Source organism: Urocampus carinirostris, chromosome 15, assembly GCF_059441175.1.
Source record: "Urocampus carinirostris isolate Australia breed hairy pipefish chromosome 15, RoL_Ucar_1.0, whole genome shotgun sequence".
Classification (NCBI taxonomy): domain Eukaryota; kingdom Metazoa; phylum Chordata; class Actinopteri; order Syngnathiformes; family Syngnathidae; genus Urocampus; species Urocampus carinirostris.
Window position 1 is genome coordinate 12430275 of NC_142363.1, and position 19059 is coordinate 12449333.

Genomic DNA, 19059 nt, shown 5'->3' on the forward strand with positions numbered 1-19059 from the left:
AAATATGTCCACTTGATGTTGCCAAAGCCATGTACCTCTCACAAACGCTGTACTTGTATTTCTCTCTCTGTCTCTGTCTGTCTGTCTCTCTTTCTTTTTACTTTCTTTTGCTCTCTTCATTTTTTCCTTTTCTCTCGCTTTTCTCTTCTTTCTCTTCTCTTTTTTCACTCCTTCTATCTTTCTCTTTGGATTTCTTACTTTCTCTCTCTTTCTTTTCCCCTCTCTCATCATTCCTTTATGTGTTTTGTTTCTCACATTCTCTCCCTCTCTCTTTCTCCCTTTCCCTTTCTTTGTCTCACCCTCTCGCTTTTTCTCTCCCTCTCTTTCTCCTATTTTTTTCTTTCTCTTTCTCTCTAATCTACTAGTCCGGCCCCTGAGAGAATGTTTGTTATATCGTGTGGCCCCAGAGTTAAAATTAGTTTGCCAACCCTGCTGTATAGTGTAATGCAGGGATGTCAAAGTAATTAAAGCTTGAGGGCAACATGGATTTAAAATATCACAGGGGCCAGACTAGTAAATTAATGTCACAAAATGTGCCTTAGCTGGAGGGCTGGGGGTCTTTTAGGAGGCTCACAATTAAATTATGGTTCAGGGAATTAAGATGTGACTTAAAAAACCCAATTGAGGATTTATTTTATTCTTTAATAATTGTTTTTCATTCACTAAAATTTTAATCTCTTGTGGTAGTTTATTAATTTCCACTGCAATCTACCACAGACTGGAAAGTGATTAAACTAGCATACAAACATTAATTTGGCTGATTGGCTTAATCATTTTAATGTCTTTCTGCTTTTGTTTTTAATGTAAAATGTGTACCTGATTATGGGAACTTTGCTGTTAGATTTCATATTTATTATAGATAGGAGCTAAAGCTTCTTTAAAAATTTGCTAAAACCAGTGCTATTTTTTAAATTTTGTAATTTTCCTATCGCCACAAACAGCACATCCATGAGTTTTATTCTAAGTAAAAGAAAATTAAGGTGGGTTTTTCAATATTCTCAGGTTGATTAATGGAAATAACAACACTTGTTGTATTGAGAGAGGCGCTTGGCTTCAGCAACATTCAGTGGATATAGTAAAAACTGCAAGTTATTGTTTGACGCGATGCAGCTCAATTTTTTCTTATGCTTCTCTATTCTTATGTAGAATAAATGCAAATTTCTTGACCAACAAGTATTTTAAAACTTGCGTGTTTATATAGATTAAGTTTTTGCTTATTTAAAATAAACATTCTGAGTGGTTTAAATAAAAGGTTGTGTCATTTCTTCCTGAGCTTCAAAAATTAACTACCAAATGTTGACGGAGGATATTTTAGTCGGTTTCGGAGCTACATTTGAGAAACTATGAAGCCGATTTAATTGATGTATTAGCACACGAAAACAGATGACATGCATGAGAAAAGCGGCCAGTAGCTTTAAAAGCAGGCATTTATTTTAAAACTGGGTAACATTGCACCTCACAGACTGACTTCAATGTATGTAAAATGGATTTCAATCAAACGCAGAAGGCTACTGTTGCTAGGTTTAGCTTGTATTTCCAGTACTAATCCACAGGATAGTTCAATTCTACATCATCACTTTCAGCCATACAATGAAACACGGGGAAAAAAAATAGATAAAGCAGCTTGGTCATTTGGCTGACATTGACATCAGTTTCATGGGGGGTTTTCTTGCAAACATAAAACGTACAAGTGGTCATCTCGGATTACTTTGCGCAAGCACTTTGGTGAGAGTGGTGGCAATGACGTTAGTGAGGCCACAAGTGTACAAACTCGGGTATAACTTCCTTTTTCTTTTTTGCAGATTAACGTTTTCAGATTAGCCTTACTCCAATTGCAGTTTGCGTACACTACATGAAAAAACATTGTATTCAACAAACATGACAGTGGCAGAACATAATTACGCCTGCATAACTTGTGCTGCCCAATCTGGAAGGGTGTTGAAGAAAAAAGTTGACATGGTCACACGACTCGAAAGAAAAATCATAAACACGGCATCCGTTCACATTTTTTGTAATATACATGTTTGAAAAATAAGAAAACATTCAAAGTATCATAACCCTCATAATATGCTAGGGTAAATCAAAACCCCCTTACCTAACTACCTAATTTATAAAGAGCACTTTAAGACAGCCACTGTTGCGTAAAAAGTGCTAAAACATCATAAACTAAGATCCAACCAAAACCAAAAAATTAGTTGATAATATAAGCAGTTTTAGCCATTTTGCCACTTACTGTCATCTAAAAATGGCATCACAGTTGCTCAGAACTAAATGTAACAACCAATCATGGATTATTGTCCTTCTGAAACTCAGCCCCGTTTGGCTAATAATTTTCCACAATCACATTAAAACTAGACTTGATTAAAAATGAGAGACTGAAGGGGGTAAAGTCAATAGTTAAGTTTAGAACATCTAGGGCAACGTGGAAGAGCAATTCTCCTCTCTCGTTACATGTCAAAATTACTTAAAGAAAACTTTGTTATTCTTGTATGCCTGAAATAGTCTAAATCAAAGTATACCCAAGAAGAAATAGAAATGGAATGAAAAAAGACATGAACAAAAACAAGTGTTAGATCAGCAGGTTGCATTTCATTAGACATGATCAACAATTGTGAAATAGAAACATGCTCCGCTACAGCAATAACAAGATTGCCTTGGCTTTTGAAAGAGATGCACGACTTATTGCATTATGTAAATGCTATTCTCTAAATACATAATGTATGCACAGTTGACGATGTTACCAGTTTGTTGGAAGGAAAACATGGTGTAAAAATAAGTTTTGACTTTGTACACCAAGAATTGTAGTTGTAATGGATTAAATGCTCCGATTAGGTTTTATATATATATATATTATATATATATATATATAGATATATATATATTAAACCCAATTTTTGGGTCTTAGTTCCTAGTTATATGACAAAAATACAGGGTTTGTACAGCTTTTTCTTGGCCAAATTTAAGCACCTATAAAGGACTTCCAAAGCCAATTTTACAATTTTCCCAGTCCTTTAATAGAAGAAATCGAATTTGAATCATGTTTTTTTGCAGCTCTACAAGTGTATCTGTGATATACATATGCGATTTTTAGTCTGGCGTTTATCAAGCCATATGATTTAAAGTTTTTGGGTAAATCGCAAATATATTTGTAGATCTGAACAAAACGTGTTTAGATATTACTCCACATACAGGTGTTGGGTAAGATGATGTTTGCTTACATCTTCAGTTGCAGGAATATTTTCCCGTGACAATTTACACCGGGGAAACAATGACTTGATTTTTTGCATGGCCCATAATTGATGCGTAATACTTGCACTAATACACATTTCATAGTGGCCTGTTTGGGTGTAATATGAACCTTTCCTCTTCGGCACAACCCGTAGTGGGCGATGACACTGCATAAGACAATGCCATACAAATTAATACCAGCTGCCGTTAAAGCAGGAAGAAGAAATGCAATGGCAAAGCAAAGCCACCAGGGAACAGTGTCGGAGCCATTGTTAAGCAGACTTGTTTAGAAACATGGCAACGATTTTGATCATTTACAAGCACTTCACTCAAAATTCAAGCACTTGTCAATCCTAAAAACACAATATTAAAATTCAAGCATTTTCAAGGATTTCAATCAGCCATACAAACCCTGTTATATAAATATTCAATATTTTGTAACTCATTATCAAAGAAAATTTGCGGTTTTTGGTTTGATAAGTGCTCAATTTAGCGTTGTTACCAAATCTTTGTCAAACAAAACCCTGAAATATGTTGGAACAATATATGGTTTTGGGCATGTGCTTTACCAAATGAACACCTACAATGATTGGAAGGTATGAACAGAGGTTGATCCAGTTGTGCGAGGCAACCGAGACCTGCATTGAAATCCTAAATATAGCACCAGTTGGCATTGCAAAAAGACCAAAGGGGTGCACAGGGGTAGACAAAAATAGGAGCGAAATACAAGAGACAACTTTTCATACGCACGAATGACGCAGTATGATCAAACATTTACAGGCAATGCATTGTCTATATATTTAATTTTGACTATTTACAAGTGAGAGAAACGCAGCCCTTGCTTACAAAATATAATTATTTTCCTATTTTTGTGAAGCACATATTGTTATGCAGAACCTCGTGTCAGCAAGCAGGAGCGTCTGTTCTGCATGAAGACACTCAACCAAAACAATCGCATCCGACATGCAGTATACTATGAGAGACTGTTAGAGAAGAAAATTATACGTACCCTCACATATAACCTCACACTCTCATAGACACAGTCATCCCCATGCACAAACACTACTATACTCTCACACACTACAATACTCCCATTTACACTATTATACTCCCCCACAGATTACCGTATTTTCCTGACAATAAGTCACTTTTTTCATAGTTTGGGTTGCAACTTCTACTCTGACGGACGAATGGTCCGGAAAATACGGTACTATACTTTCACTCATGTTATTATATCCTTACACACACTCACACAGGCACAATATTCTCTCATAGAAACGCGACTATGCTGGGATCAACCCTAGTTAAAAGTGAAACAACATATATACACAGATCAATGTGCATTGCCTTGGTTAACAAAAGTAACCAAAGTAAAACAACACCAAAGAGAGGTGAGGTGATCATTACACTAGTTGTGGAAAAACCCCTGTAGTAATAGCAATTTTAATGTGTGAGAAATTGTATGTGTGAGAGAGCATAGAGAGTCGATGGTAGTGTGTGTGTGTTAAACCATAGTAGTGTATGTATGAGAGTACAATTGTACATGTGAGAGAATAGTGTGTCTAAGTATCAGGAAACGTCTGAGAAAAGACCGGAAGGTTTTGTCTTGGTTGATGCACGGGCACTGGGTCGAGTTTTTTCCCAAGTCAACCCAACAACCTGATCTTTACATCTAATTGCCGCATCTATTTTAAGGACATTTTATGGATTCTTTGAGGAAAAGATTTTAAATATAGTCAATTGCTTCTTCGAGATGGGAGTTTTCCTTGCCACCTTTAAAACTTCTCAAAATTTAGACTTGAACATTTTTACCAATTAACGTCAAGTGTTCAACCTAACATTTTTAAGCAAAAAAAAAAATTAAATGGTTTTTATACAGCTGAAATATTTTCTTAGAATAAAACATTTTAGAGAAATTGCAGTCTGGTTTTAGAAGCAACCACAGTACAGAGAATGCCCTTTTAAGGATTTTAAATGATATCATGGATAACATGGACTTTAATAAACTTGCAGTTCTGGTGCTACTGGATCTCAGTGCTGTTTATGACACAGTAGATCGACATATTTAATTAAATAGACAGATTTCATAGTATTTATGGATACATGGTCGACCAGAACATTTCAAGAGACATGTGGGGTTCCCAAGGTTCAATTTCAGTCCTGGTACTTTTTAATCTGTATTTGCTTCCCCTTAGAGATGTAATCAGGAGACACGTAGGCAATTTACATAGTTACGGTGTCGACACACAGCTGTAGATTGCCGAGTCCCCTGATGACATAGGGCTTATAGATACCCTTTTAAAACGCAATTTAGATATTAAGTCATGGATGGCAGGGGATTTTCTGCAACTCAACCAGGACAAAACATAGGTCTTAACCATTGCTCCAAAAAGTCAGAAAAACGTTTGCTAAAACTGCAAGATTTTAGTATTCATTTTGCATAAAAATGCTGGAACAATTTTATTCCACATATAAAAAATGTAACCAAAATTCTACCGATTTCTCTCTTAGGAAAAGGAGGTGCTAATGCATGCTTTTATATCGTCTCGTTTGGATTATTGTAAGGCTCTTCTCTCCAGTTTTCCCATAATGAATGATGAATAAAGATGAATAAAGTATCTATCTATCTATCTATCTAAAGAACATTTCCAGTTTGCAGCTACAACAAAATCAGCAGCACATGTGCTTACGGGGGACAGGGGTCAGAATATACCAATTTTAAAATCGCTGCATAAAATCGCGTTTCAGGATCCATTTTAATGTTTCCTCACTTTGGAGTACCACACTGGTAGGGTGTGGTTCAATGGCTAAAATCTTAAGGCCATCTTGTGCCATCCCCATCAGTGTAAAATAACCTTCCCTCAGGTCCCTTTCTCTCACATGGTTAGTCTTTTCATTGTCATAATCACATTGTATTTACATTTCTACTTTTGTTTCTATGGTATTTAACCATTGTGTGTGTCTGTATTTCGTTTCGGTTGGTTGGGCAGGGATAAATGAGGGGATTTTATTGTCTTATTGTGGACTGAATGTTTTTACAGCACTTTTAAAGGCAATTTGTTGCCTGAAAAATGCTTTACATTTTAATTCTATGTTATTTCGTGTTAGTGCATGGGTACGACAGTGTCTGTATGTGAGTATAGTTGTGCATGTGTGAGAGTATGATGTTACATGTAAGAGGAAGTATGATATACTTCTCAAACAGCCTCCCATAGATTACGCCTACATGCGCACACACAGACATGTACATGAGCAACAAACATTCAGACGACTACGCTAACTACAGTTCTGCAGCAGTTGAACACGTGGTTCTTAGAAAAACATGAGATCAATGGCTAGTGACGGAGGCGAACGAAAATACTCTGAAACATATCGTGACTTTTTTGTGTCCCATAATCCTCAGGGAAATAGCTCCTTGTCTTCATTGTGGTCCAGCAGACGTCCTCGTGGGCGCATCTTCTTTGTGGACACAAACCCCCAAAAAGTCCCATTGACTAGCTATTAAGCTAGCTTCTCACATCCCTCAGTCAGTCTAGCCATCCAGCTCCTCATCCAGGGCTGCTCGTGCTGGTGTTTAGCGATCCTTTGCATCTTTACGATGAAAGGGATATGAGGACGGAAAAGGCTTCGACACGGTCGGGGTAGGATAAATTAAAAAAAGAAACCTATTTGTGTTCAAATTGACTGATTAGGTGCCTGCGACAGGGCCATGGGTCAAAGGGAAGTCAGACCAAAGTTACACCGGCAATAAATCATGCCGCTTGAGTCCAACCAACTGTCTGAGATGGGATCGTAGCGTTGGACAGTGTTCAGGTAAGATGATCCTGAGTGACCTCCTACCACATAGAGGTAATTGTCCACTATAGCAGATCCCACACCTGAAAGACACAATAGTCGTATCATAAGTGGTGCAAGCTGTGTTCTTAAAGGTAATCCCAAGTTCATAAACATACAAACCAAGGCATGGAAAAAGTACATGTTTTTTTTTTCCCCATAAAATCTATGAATACATTTCATCAAGATTCCAATTATTTTATAGAAAAATGAATTTTAAAGACACCATGTCTTGACCGTCATCTGAGCTGTGACATCATCGGAGGAACACCGGCAGCCTAGCAAGCCAGTCAAGGTATTGTTTTATGTGTTAATTAGTCGAAGAGGTTACGGGTGTCTTAAGCAAAGTTTTGGTAGTTTTTGTGAAGTATGCCTTAGCATGCATCATTTCACAGGTAGCTGCAGTAAGGGTACAAAAACAGGCGAACAGCCATAAAGGGAATAACTGGCGGGAAAAAAAAGCCGCCAACAGGGGGGGTAACTGGGACCGATCAACGAAAGGCAGCAGCAGCCTTGGTAGGAAAAACGTGGGGCTGACCGTCCAAAACCACGCAAGCTGACTGGCGCATTGAACATTTTGCAACATATTCGGATAATTGTGGAGAGGAACACTACACATTCTGTAAATAATTGGAGAAAAATAATTCTGTTTGGGAATACCTTTAAATAGAAAACCATTCATGGGAAAATCACTCACCGGTACGTGGATCATTCATCGGTCGACAAGCTGTCCACTGGTTCTGGTGCGGGTCGTACCTTTCGATGCTTGACAGGTGAGAGACTCCATTGTGTCCCCCCACCACAAATATGAATCCAAGCATGACGCCTACGCCAAAATTGATCCTCTTGTCTGCCATGGGGGCTACCAATTCCCAGGCATCTTTGCAAGGGTCGTACCGTTCCACACTGTGTGAGGAAAAGGACTAGTTAGCGACTAGATATAGAGGGTTGAAAAGGAATTCTTAACCTGCAACTTTGGTTTGCAACAAAGTGAAAAAAAAGCTCAACATCAAAGTGTCCCATAAAACATTTAAGAGGGGAAACGGAGGATGCTTGCTTGTAACACTAGTATTTTGACCAATCAGCAAAGAGCTGGTCCGTTATCATAAATTCCAGACCATGAAGGCTTGCAACCTTAACTTATATTAGCACTAGATGTACAGTAAATGCTAAAGTTTAGCAGCTAAACTATTCGGGCCTATAAATTGACAGACAACTTTACTTGCTCATTCATACCCAGGTACAATTTGGACTGGCTAATTCACCTGACATGCATGTTTTTGGAATGGGGAGGAAACCGGAGCGCCGGGAGGAAACCCACGTAAGCACGGGGAGAACAATTGTTGCAGTGTTAAAGTTTGTCTGCCTATGTTACCATTTATAAAAGTACATCCTTTCACTTATTAGCATGAATGTTTTTCACGCAAAATAATGCAAGTTAAATGCATCCCCAAATAATGTTATAACATGACAATTTGTGTTTATTATTACATTACATAATATGTGTTGGTCTAGTAAACCTTTAATGTGTGCCATATTGAGTTTATAAATATGGCTCCTTTATACCAAAATTTGAGCTCTCGAGCACACAGAGATACACATGCCCCCTACACAATAATAATAATGTATAAATATTAAGAACAAATAGTTTGTGATTGCCCTTGTGAAACTATCATACCTACAATTAGATTGCAGCAAATGAATCCCAAAAGACACACTGGTCTAGAACATTAGCAAACTGGGATTTCTTGGCACGAGGCAAGTGAACCTATGTCAATGGGAGAAAAAGGGGGAGGGCATTAGTCTCCAGAGACTCTGTCCAAACACAAACTCCTTAAGGCTTTCGGGAGCCAAGGAAACAAGCAACAGAGGCGGCGTTTCCAGAGAACCACAGCAACAGCACACCATGAAACTTCTCTTCTCTTCACATTTGACTTTACTCATAAACAAAGCCCTTTCCATTTCTCAGTGACACTTCACAACATCCTGTGCAGCATTTGATTGCCAGATTGAATAAATGACCAAACTCTTCTGAAAAACCAGTGTTTTGGTTTGCCACTTTCTTCAATAAATTAACTGGAATTTCCTTGGGAAAATATGCATTTGTTTGTTGATGCCTCCACAGAATATGGTTAAAAAAATAATACAACTTCGCCCTTTACTTCCTGGAAAAACAGACTATGGCACGTATAGTAAATATACAAAGCTAATCAGACAATTGATGACTCTTAATATATTATATAATATCAAACTTAGATATTTCCCCTCACAACAAATTACCTCTCACCCTTTTGGGAATACTAAGAAGATCTTAGATCTGGAAAAAATACCCAGAGTACATTTGAATTCCAACCAGACAGTTCCCATAACACACAGGCCTATCTCAGTTGATTTAGGCCAGATGTTACCTTAACTGAATCAATTACGCAAACTATTTTAATAGTTGATCATCAATCTCTTAACCAGCAAATGAACTGGATGTTAAAGGTCTCTCGTTTTAAAATTTAGCACTTTTTGAAATTACCATTGTTGAAAAAAACACATTTTGATTGTTATGTTATATGTTTGGCCTGTCAGAAAATGGGCACATTAAAATAAATGTGTCATCAGGCTGAAATTACCCAAATCAAGATTGATAACTTTAAAAAGAAAAAAATGGGAATGTCACGTGAACAGAACGCATTTCCATTTTTTTGGTCATCTTTTACCTTTTGGGATATGTGGAAGGTTTTAAAGTCTAAAGATTGAATGTTGACAATGTAAACATTGCCAAAAAAAACAAAAACAAAAAAAAAAAAACAGTAGACTTGCAAACTGTACATAGTAAAACATTCCACAAAATAAACAGCAACATTTAAAATACAACCCCAAGAAAGGACTTTTTTTTTACCATTTGACAGCAGCTAAATACTTGTAGCTTTGTTTTAATATTATGCTTTACCATTCAGCCTACATTAGTAACCCATCCATCCATTATCTTCACCGCTTATCCTCAGTAGGGTCGCGGAGGGTGCTGGAGCCCATGCCAGCTATCTTCAGGCATTGGGCAGGGGACACCCTGAACTCTTTGCCAGCCAATCGAAGGGCACACAGAGACAGCCGACTCGCTCTCTAATTCGCATCCAGGGACAATTTGGACTGGCCAATTAACCTGACATGCATGTTTTTGGAATGTGGGAGGAAACCCACGCAAGCACGGGGAGAACATGCAAACTCCACACAGGAGGTTTGAGCTCATGACCTCAGAACTGTGCCGCACACGCGCTTACCACTGCGCCGCCCCGCTGCCCCACATTAGTAACCTCTCCTACATTTTATAATCACGGATGACAAAGGATCTTTTCTAAACACAATACGTTTAGTCAAAAACAATGGGGAATAATATTTTCTAGTTTGGCATTGAATGTGTTAACTGGTTTACTTTAACAGTTGAGTGAATGCAGTTTAACACCTGAACCAACTCACTATGCTATACACACTTAACACTGTCCTCTAGCAGCCAGAGAGAGCATTTAGTTTGAATTATTTTTTTAAAAAATCATAACTTTTGATAGAAATGACTTAAAGACTTGCTTCTTCATTTGACAAACTCAAGAAATTTATGGCGGGCCGGATTAAATCATCCAGAAGGCGGACACCCACATTTTTAGGTTGACAAATAGGTCACATTTTGAGGAAGAAAAATTAAATTTACAAACGTATGACCTCGAAATTTAGGTTCCAGCATGAGTAAAAATGTTCATTTCAATAAAATGTATCATCCAAAAACAGTAATTCATTCTAAAAATTTGTTGGTGATTGAATTGATAATAGACTCATAGTCCAATAATCAGGTTAATATTGCACTTCCACAAACAACCAATTGAACATTATACACATGGCCATTTTAGGGTCTTCAAAGTATCACACATAATGTTCATGGTTTTGAAAAAAAGAGACACCTTAGTAATTGGATATAAACTGTACTTGCAAAAAAGGGGAACATGCAACCAGTGCAGATTCAGCCTGCGGCTCCAACCTTCCAATATTGTGATGCAAAAAAATGTGTTTTTTCAAATTAAAAGTAAATGTACCTGTTCATATGAGCCGGTCCATATCCTCCAATGGCATAAATCATGCCATCCAGCACAGCGGTGGCGAAGCAGCTGCGAGACTTGGTCATGGGTGCTACAGGTTGCCATTCCTTCAGTTTAGGTACATACTTTTCCCCGGACTGAAGGTAGTATTGGCCATCGTAACCTCCTAGCGCATAAAGTTCCCCAGCCAGGACCACAACCCCGAGTGTGCTGCGACACTCGGCCATATGGTCCACTGAAGACCAGGTGTTGCTTTCAGGGTCCCAACTCTCCACTGTGCTTTCGTGCCTCCTGTAGCTAATGCCCTGTCGCATGTGCGTGGCAATGCCTCCAACTACATACACTTTGTGGTCAAGCACTGCCACACCAAACTCGTATCTGGGAACGCTGAGAGGCGCTAGTCCTATCCATGAGTCCGTCTGAGGGAAATACATTTCCATGCTACGAGACAAAAGAGGATTAAGATTTGTTAGAGCAGGGTTCTTTCATTTTTTTGAGCCAAGGCATTCCTGAATTCTAACGCTTGATTTACATGTCTCGATTTGACGTTTTAGAACATTTTTAATTCGTACATTATTAAAAAAAGGCAAATGAACTGAAATACTTTGGTTTGGAGGCGAAACACCGTTTGAATTGTAAATTTATAGAAACTATCACGTAATCTACATCCAGGAAAGGCAGCCACACTGGATAGGTGTAACTTTTACTTTTTACTTAATTATTATCATTGGGATTGCCATTCAAAATATGGTTATCAAAGCGCTAGTTTAGTTCTTGTTAAACGTACCGGTCTAAGTAACGAAAACAAATATTCAGTGAAGTACAAACAAGACCCACAGAAAAGTGTGTTGTTTAGTAGTTAAAGAGGTGATCTCTGGCACGCGTTCCAGCCAGCGAATGGCTAACCTCACAGCGGTCGTATTGCGTTAATTTGAAGGCTATCTCTGCCTTCCAGTCACCGGATAAGGGTGCACTCTTTTTAGCAAGGCTTTCAGGGTCACTCGGGGCTTTTTTTGAGCCAATTCTGCCAGCGAAACGGCTCAATATTTTCGCCAAGGGTTTATGACATGTGCCCACGATATCTAAAGGGTGCATTCCTAGTGAAGTTCTTGCTTATGGACTCTACGCACTAGGTAACTTAGAAATAAATATTTAAGTCACAAAAAACAACTTATTACACTTTCTTCTTTCAGTTGAACATCCAACAAAATTAGTATTTATCTTTGACAACATAAAACTCTGGACCAATCCAAAATGGGCGACTGTTTACATTCGAGGTTGCCCGTAAAGTCACGCAAAAACGATCAATACATGCGATAATGTAGCCTTTGTTGAAAATATAAAGCTGTTCTAAAAGTGTCGAGAATTAAAATACATATTTGTGGCAGCAAAGCCTCAGGAGGTAGTAGAGGTGAAGGCTGGGCAATAAATCAAATTATTTTCAATTAATTCCTCTATTAAAAAAATGCTTATAAAGTATTTATTTGTTGCATTTAAGTAAGTTAGTAACCAGCTAGATTTAAATTAGCTAACTTGGGCTGAACATTTTGCAAATGATGCATTTTTTTAATCAATAATATGGTCTTAAAAAATGTGTGGTAAATGGGGCTTATTGATTAAAGTCGACTGAAATTTTAATTGTCCTGACTAGAGTTTAGTTTTTACCATAGTCTAAGTAAATAATGGTTGATAATTACATTTGTTTAAATGTATTTTTGGGTGTATTATTTCAACTTATTTCCAGTTCTACAGAAAGTTCAACTCGTTTTTTCCTAGTTACTCAAGAAAAAACTAACTTAAAATTTTCAAAATTATCTTTGAGTAAAACCCATTTTATATAAGATTGTTAGAACTTTTGTAAAAAAAAAAAAAAAGAAGAGAAAAATGATAGATACATTGAAAATGGAAGATTTCTTATGGCAGACTGGTTGGGTTCTCATAGCACTGTGTCAAAGTAATAACAATTAGTAAATAAAAAGTATCTTTACCTTTCTAATGTCGCGAACAATCCAGCTTTGCCTCCTACTGCCAGCAGTACCTTCGGTGCGCACCTCGGTCTCGCAGACAACACAGTCTGATAGGAGAGTCTATGCTCGGGCATGAAATGGTATTTGAGGGCCTCGTTGAGCAAGTGCTTGCATGCGTGGTCATCTCGTATGAGATGGTTGGCTTCATATAAACGAGTGAGAAATTTGACGCTGAGCAGCGGAAGGCGGACGCAGTGCAGGAGCTGGGCCAAATGTTGCTGCCGTTCCGTCACGTCGTATTTAATCCACGACTCCAGAGCGTAGAACACAGTCTCTTCCGTGACCACCTTAAGGCAGTCGTTGGACACAATTTCATCCAACTCTGCCCTCGTCAGTTCAAAAAACTCCTCTGTCTGACACACTTCCTCAAAATTCTCACAGATGAACTTTGTTGCAGCCAGGCACAAATCGTGACAGCCGTACGTCTCTGCGAAGCGTGAGATGCCGATACAGTTCCCAGCATCCAGCTGGCTCTCCAGGAAGGAACAGCACTCTTTTAGCACTAATTTAACTTGGAGAAGATTGGCGGCTGGTAGCAGAGATTCCACAGTTTCCTGGGAGATGAACACTGTGCCAGTGTACGCATACTCAACAATGGCCTACAGGAGAAGGGAAAGAAAAGACGGTTATTAAAGTTGAACAGGGCAGTGGTCCGCAACTTTCTTATGTACCATGGTCCAGTTTAATGGCTGACTATATTTTCAGGGCCCGGCTTGATTGGTAATAATAACATTCACAGAATAATAATAAGAAGAGGCCAATATTTACTGTGTAATAACTAGACTAGGGATATTGATGACATATGAATAGCTATTAGATTTCATCACAATATTTTTATTTACAGTACCACGATGTACAACATTGTTTTGGCTGAACTCTTTCCCATAGCACTGCATAACAAAGAAGATTGCAAGGAAGAATGACTGTGATCTCCTACTTTATGTTGTTTGATAATTTCACATTGTATACGCCATATAACAATTTTTATCCGGGAACATATATATATATATATATATATATATATATATATTTATTTATTTTTTCAAAAAAAGACCCATCTCATCTTGCCCATTTCGGCTCTAATCCAGATGGTCTCCGGTAGCAGATCATAAATCGCTAATATTGACGTGGTATTCTACATAATCTCTTTTGCTGTGAGTAAATAGATGCCGCATTGTGTTTGTAGGTTTATTATAGCTTGAAAAGAAGGATTTGAAATCATAAATAAGGGGAGCAGGTGGTAGAGGTTGACGGGTATGAGATCGCGAAACTGTTGAGACTTACTGTACACTTAAAACTAAAGTTACTGTAACTTGGGATGAACATACATACAAAACATTTGAACAGCAAGTTTTTTTTTTGTCTGTGGCAGTTTGCATGCGCAAACTGAACGAGCTTATGCTGGAAGTAAGCAGATACGAGCAATGTGCGGGATATAGTGGTAGACTCTGATACTGCTTGTGTATTGGATTCCTTCGGAAAGCAGGGTAGATTTTAGTTTATCGTACATTTCGTAGTTGAAGGTGCTTGGGTAAAGCTTTACCACTGTATGAGCAAAATAATAAGGCAATTTTTCCCCCCGTGCGGCCTGGTACCAATTGACCCACAGCCCGATACCGGTCCAAGGCCAGGTGGTTGCCGACCACTGGAATAGGGAATTTATTTGACATCAGTTAGTTGCCATCTTACCTGCAAGGCGGTTTCATCAATACACTGGAATTCAACTTCAGCAGTCTCCTTTTCCGACAGGTTACCTGTGAACATTGCCTTGAAGTAGGGACTGATGCTGGCCAGCACTACCTTGTGGGCATGGATTTTGGCGTCACCCACCCGGAGCACAATGTCACATAGTTCGTGATCCTGCCGCAAGAGCTGCAGGCCTTGCAGCAGTTGTTCCGAATGTGGCCGCGTGAGACTGGCAAACATATAGGACTGGTCCTGCTGGTCCATCTAGGAGCAGAAACACTTTATTTAGGTCTTGCTAATGCCATTGCAATATTTTTCATTACACTATTGTCCGGATGCACTGACAACTTAAACAAACACTGCTTTGTAAATATTAGCTTATGTATCCTAATATTCTTAATTTTATTTTTCTATTTCAAGTATTTTATTGCATGTTTATCATGGAGAGCCAGGTTGTAAACAAAGTTCAATATGTTGTTACCAATGGCATTAAAGACCATTTTAATTCTAATTCAGTGACTAAATGTATTTGTGTGTCATAATAAAAACATTAGATACAACTTTCGGTAAAAATTTGCTATACATTGACACACTAATATACCAAACGAAAAATAAAAATTATAATGCATTTTGCAAAAAAGTTGAAAAATTTAAATTGATATATTATTCTTACATTTGATGACCCTTTACAAATGTGTTTAACACAGATACATCTCAAAAACTGAAGATGTACTTAACAGAACATGTTGTTATGTTGGTTCAAGTTTAAGCACAAAATGGTTGCTACTTGCCAATAATGGCTTGAACAAATCACTAATTTTAAGAGAACATATCAGTCATTTTAATAGATTTACAGTACAATCGTATTACTTTGAAGACCGGGAATTCAAAATCAGGATAAATTGAAAACCCAAATTCCGTGTTTTTGTCTTGATGCAGTTTTGGTCTTTAATAAAAGTTGTTACATTCCAACACGGGGATCATTTTGCCAGCGTGGATTACATTTGCTGAATACGTTATTAAAATTATTTGGACAATGATCAAATTATTATATTTATCAGATAACGAAAAATTATCGAGTACATTAAACAATTAATGTAATTACAGTATTGGTATAGAAATTCTCATTATCCTGTTGCATACATTAACAAATAGTGAATTTCATTTCTAATATGCATAATTGCAGATGTAAGAGGCCTTAAAACAAGGTAACATTTGGTATTAGACAGTCAAATGTATTTGATTTTCAGAGATTACAATCTCTAATGATAAAATGTTGTCATCATTCATTGCAGTTGTTGGGTTTTAAGGAAGCGTGACCACTGACCGTTCAATATGCAGAATACCAGGTAAACCCTAAGCATTAAGTGTTTTGTGGTAAAATCTCTACAACTGCAGCAAGTGTGACGTACTACTCCAAACCACAGAGTAGCAGGTGGACAGAGGTATCTGCAGGATTTGTAAATGTCATGGAGAAGACCGTGTTATCTACATCTTAGCGTCGCATCAGCTAGACGGGAAAGCTAGCTGGCAGTAGCATAGTCACCCCAAACACAGTTCAATTTAGCACACATTTCCAACGGCCGCATGTTAGCATTAACATGAAAATGCGGGATTGCCAAAAGCCCAAGAAAAGTAAACAAACACATAGTCTATTTTGATTTCTGTATTACGTGGCACTGCAGATAATAGTTGCTAAAAATAAACACGGCCACTAGCTGCATCATTGATTGATATACAGTAACATGGCTGACAGAGGATCACTAAACGTAAGCCTTTTGCACGCTTATTGATGGTAAGTGGTGCTCCGTTGCAACACAATTGAGACAAACCTGGAACTTATCGTGCGTCTGGGAAGCCGCCACTCGATCGATATTGCAGTGACGGAGTTCAGCAGTGACGAGTAGGAACCCCGGGCGGCTATCAAGGAAACAACCTACTGCCAAGCTAGCCACCAAGCTACAGTCGTGCTCTCATTGGAAATGAGTGAGTAAACAGCGTACTACTTCCGCTAATTTCAAACTAACAGCATTCGCAATCCCTCTCCTTTTCAAAATAAAGGCTTATTCAACAGGGAAATAGTAACAATAATGCGGCATACCCATACCTGTCAACCTCCACGGCTCCATGCCCGTACAAACTGTCGTATTTTCCCTTGCAAAATACAAAATAATCTTACACCATATTTTTTTTCTTCGGAATGCAAACCGCTCGCTTCGTTTGCAACAAAAAAAACAATACCGAGATAGAGGCTACCGCGGCAAACGCGCTTGACTTGATACCGGATGGTACCCATAATTGACAAATTTGCGTTTTTCTGTACAGATTTTCTTGTACGTCGTACACATCTTGAAATGCATAATAAACGTATTTTGTACGGCTAAAACGTACAGGGGAAAGTTTAGGTTTAGCGCAGGGGTGGGAAATCTACAGCTCGCGGGCCACATGCCCAGGCACAGGCATAAGGATTTTTCATCTGGCCCAGCAAACAAAAATGGCCAATATACATCATAGCATGAATGAAACTTCATTTCGAACATGTTAAAACAAAAATAAAACAGCAAGTAAAAAAAACAAAAAACAATGTGAACGTAGGCTTGAGATCGTTCTCTATTAGGGCCCCGGGGCTGTGGAATGCTCTTTCTTCCCCCTGGGATTTGATCTGCAACCTCAGTGGAACTGTTTAAATCTAGACTTAAAACACACTTCTATTCTACAGTATATGAATAACTTATATTTTATGTTGACAATATCTGTATATTATTTACTATTGCAACATCCCTTGCAGCCTGGTCATCCTGGAAGGGGGATTACTTCATGTGCGGTCCCTTCTAAAGGTTTCTTCATTTTCCTCATGTTGAGGTTTTTGAGTTTTTCCTTGCCCTCTTGTAGGCTTTAGATCAGGGGATGGTGTAATAATAGTCTGTAGTTTGCAATAATCTGTGGCCTGTGCAGCACTTTGAGAGTGTTTGTGATTAAGGGCTATACAAATAAACATGACTTGACTTGATGTAACATGTCCGAAAAGGAATAGGAAGAAGCATATGCTTATTTGGTCCTACCCCACTTCCTTAATAATTGTGTCTTCTAGCTAAATATCCTGTGTATTTACATATAACAAACACCTCAAGAATATACATATTTACATAAGTTTTGTGGATGCACAGTCACTCCGTCATCATCCACATTATCTTCACCACCACCGTCAGTAGCCTAGATGGTAAGGCGCCCGCTTTGAGACTGGGAGGTTCGGGTTCGCGCCCCGGCCGAGTCATTCCTAAGACTTAAAAAGTGGTCGGCGGCGCCCTCTCTTGGCTGCGGCTGCATCGGGTCAGATGCAATCGACATTTCGTTCTGTGTACATTGTTACACAGAATGACAATACAAGGAAATTATTATTATTATTATTATTATCATCATTGTCATTGCTGTCTCCTTCCATTCTCAGCATACTGTATAATAAAAGTATTTATTAAATTAACAATTCCCGTTGGTGCTCATGGTGACAGCTGACTGTTTTGTGTTGTGTTTCCCGTCATACAAAGTGTTTTTAGACCTGCTGCCTAAGGGGGTCTGCCACCATTCTTGCGTGTCCTAATCTTTGCATTAAAAAGACAAGGTAGGGTATACCTCCAGCGTCAAAGCTCCCACTTGTCTGCCCTAAATAAGGAATGTGCAGGAATGTGCGTTTTGTGTTCTCATTAAAAGTTATCTCTATGTGATTGTATTTCCATTTATTTAGTTTTTGTTTAGTTTTCACCATCATCACCAACATATTTATTCACCTCATTGGTTTGTTTATAAATATAATTCTAGATTGAAATTACTTTGTATAATTTAATGGTGTCTCGTTAATCATTATAATAACAACAAGCTCAATTATTAGCTTGCCCCATCTATTGCTGCTCACTAACGGTATTCGGATACCAGTAATAATACTACTAGGAATAATATTAACAGTAATAGTCACATGAGTTATAAAAATAATAATCATCACAAGAGTTATAATGATACCAGAATAATAGTTAGTTTTACCTATTTATTAACTCTTTAATGCTGCTTACCACTGAATTTCATTCAGACACCAGTAATAATGACAATAATAACAATAGCGATAATAAAAGTTAAAAACAGTTCTGATCACAATAATCATAATAATACAAATAATGATAACAAGGTTGATTTATGGCTTAAAACACCCATTTGCT

The 19059-nt window shown here is 38.0% G+C and overlaps 1 protein-coding gene across 1 annotated transcript; it reads right to left on the reverse strand.

Moving 5' to 3' along the window:
* Positions 1-1409: 1409 nt before the first annotated feature.
* klhl28 (kelch like family member 28) lies at positions 1410-16812 on the reverse strand. Its single transcript, XM_088354601.1, has 6 exons — positions 16684-16812; positions 14855-15115; positions 13127-13764; positions 11136-11579; positions 7760-7968; positions 1410-7106 (listed from the first exon to the last, which is right to left on the reverse strand). The coding sequence occupies exons 2-6, from the start codon at positions 15113-15115 to the stop codon at positions 6943-6945; spliced, it is 1716 nt and encodes a 571-aa protein (XP_088210727.1). The 5' UTR covers positions 16684-16812; the 3' UTR covers positions 1410-6942.
* Between the last annotated feature and the right edge of the window lie 2247 nt (positions 16813-19059).

What these genes read in the sequence shown, in the direction of transcription:
- klhl28 (XM_088354601.1), bottom strand. Translation starts at nt 15,115, where the DNA reads ATGGACCAGCAGGACCAGTCCTATATGTTTGCCAGTCTCACGCGGCCA. An exon ending in TTGTTCGCGACATTAGAAAG is followed by an intron (nt 11,580 to 13,126) that starts GTAAAGATACTT and finishes TTTGTCTCGTAG; the next exon opens with CATGGAAATGTATTTCCCTC. An exon ending in GATGAATGATCCACGTACCG is followed by an intron (nt 7,107 to 7,759) that starts GTGAGTGATTTT and finishes TGTGTCTTTCAG; the next exon opens with GTGTGGGATCTGCTATAGTG.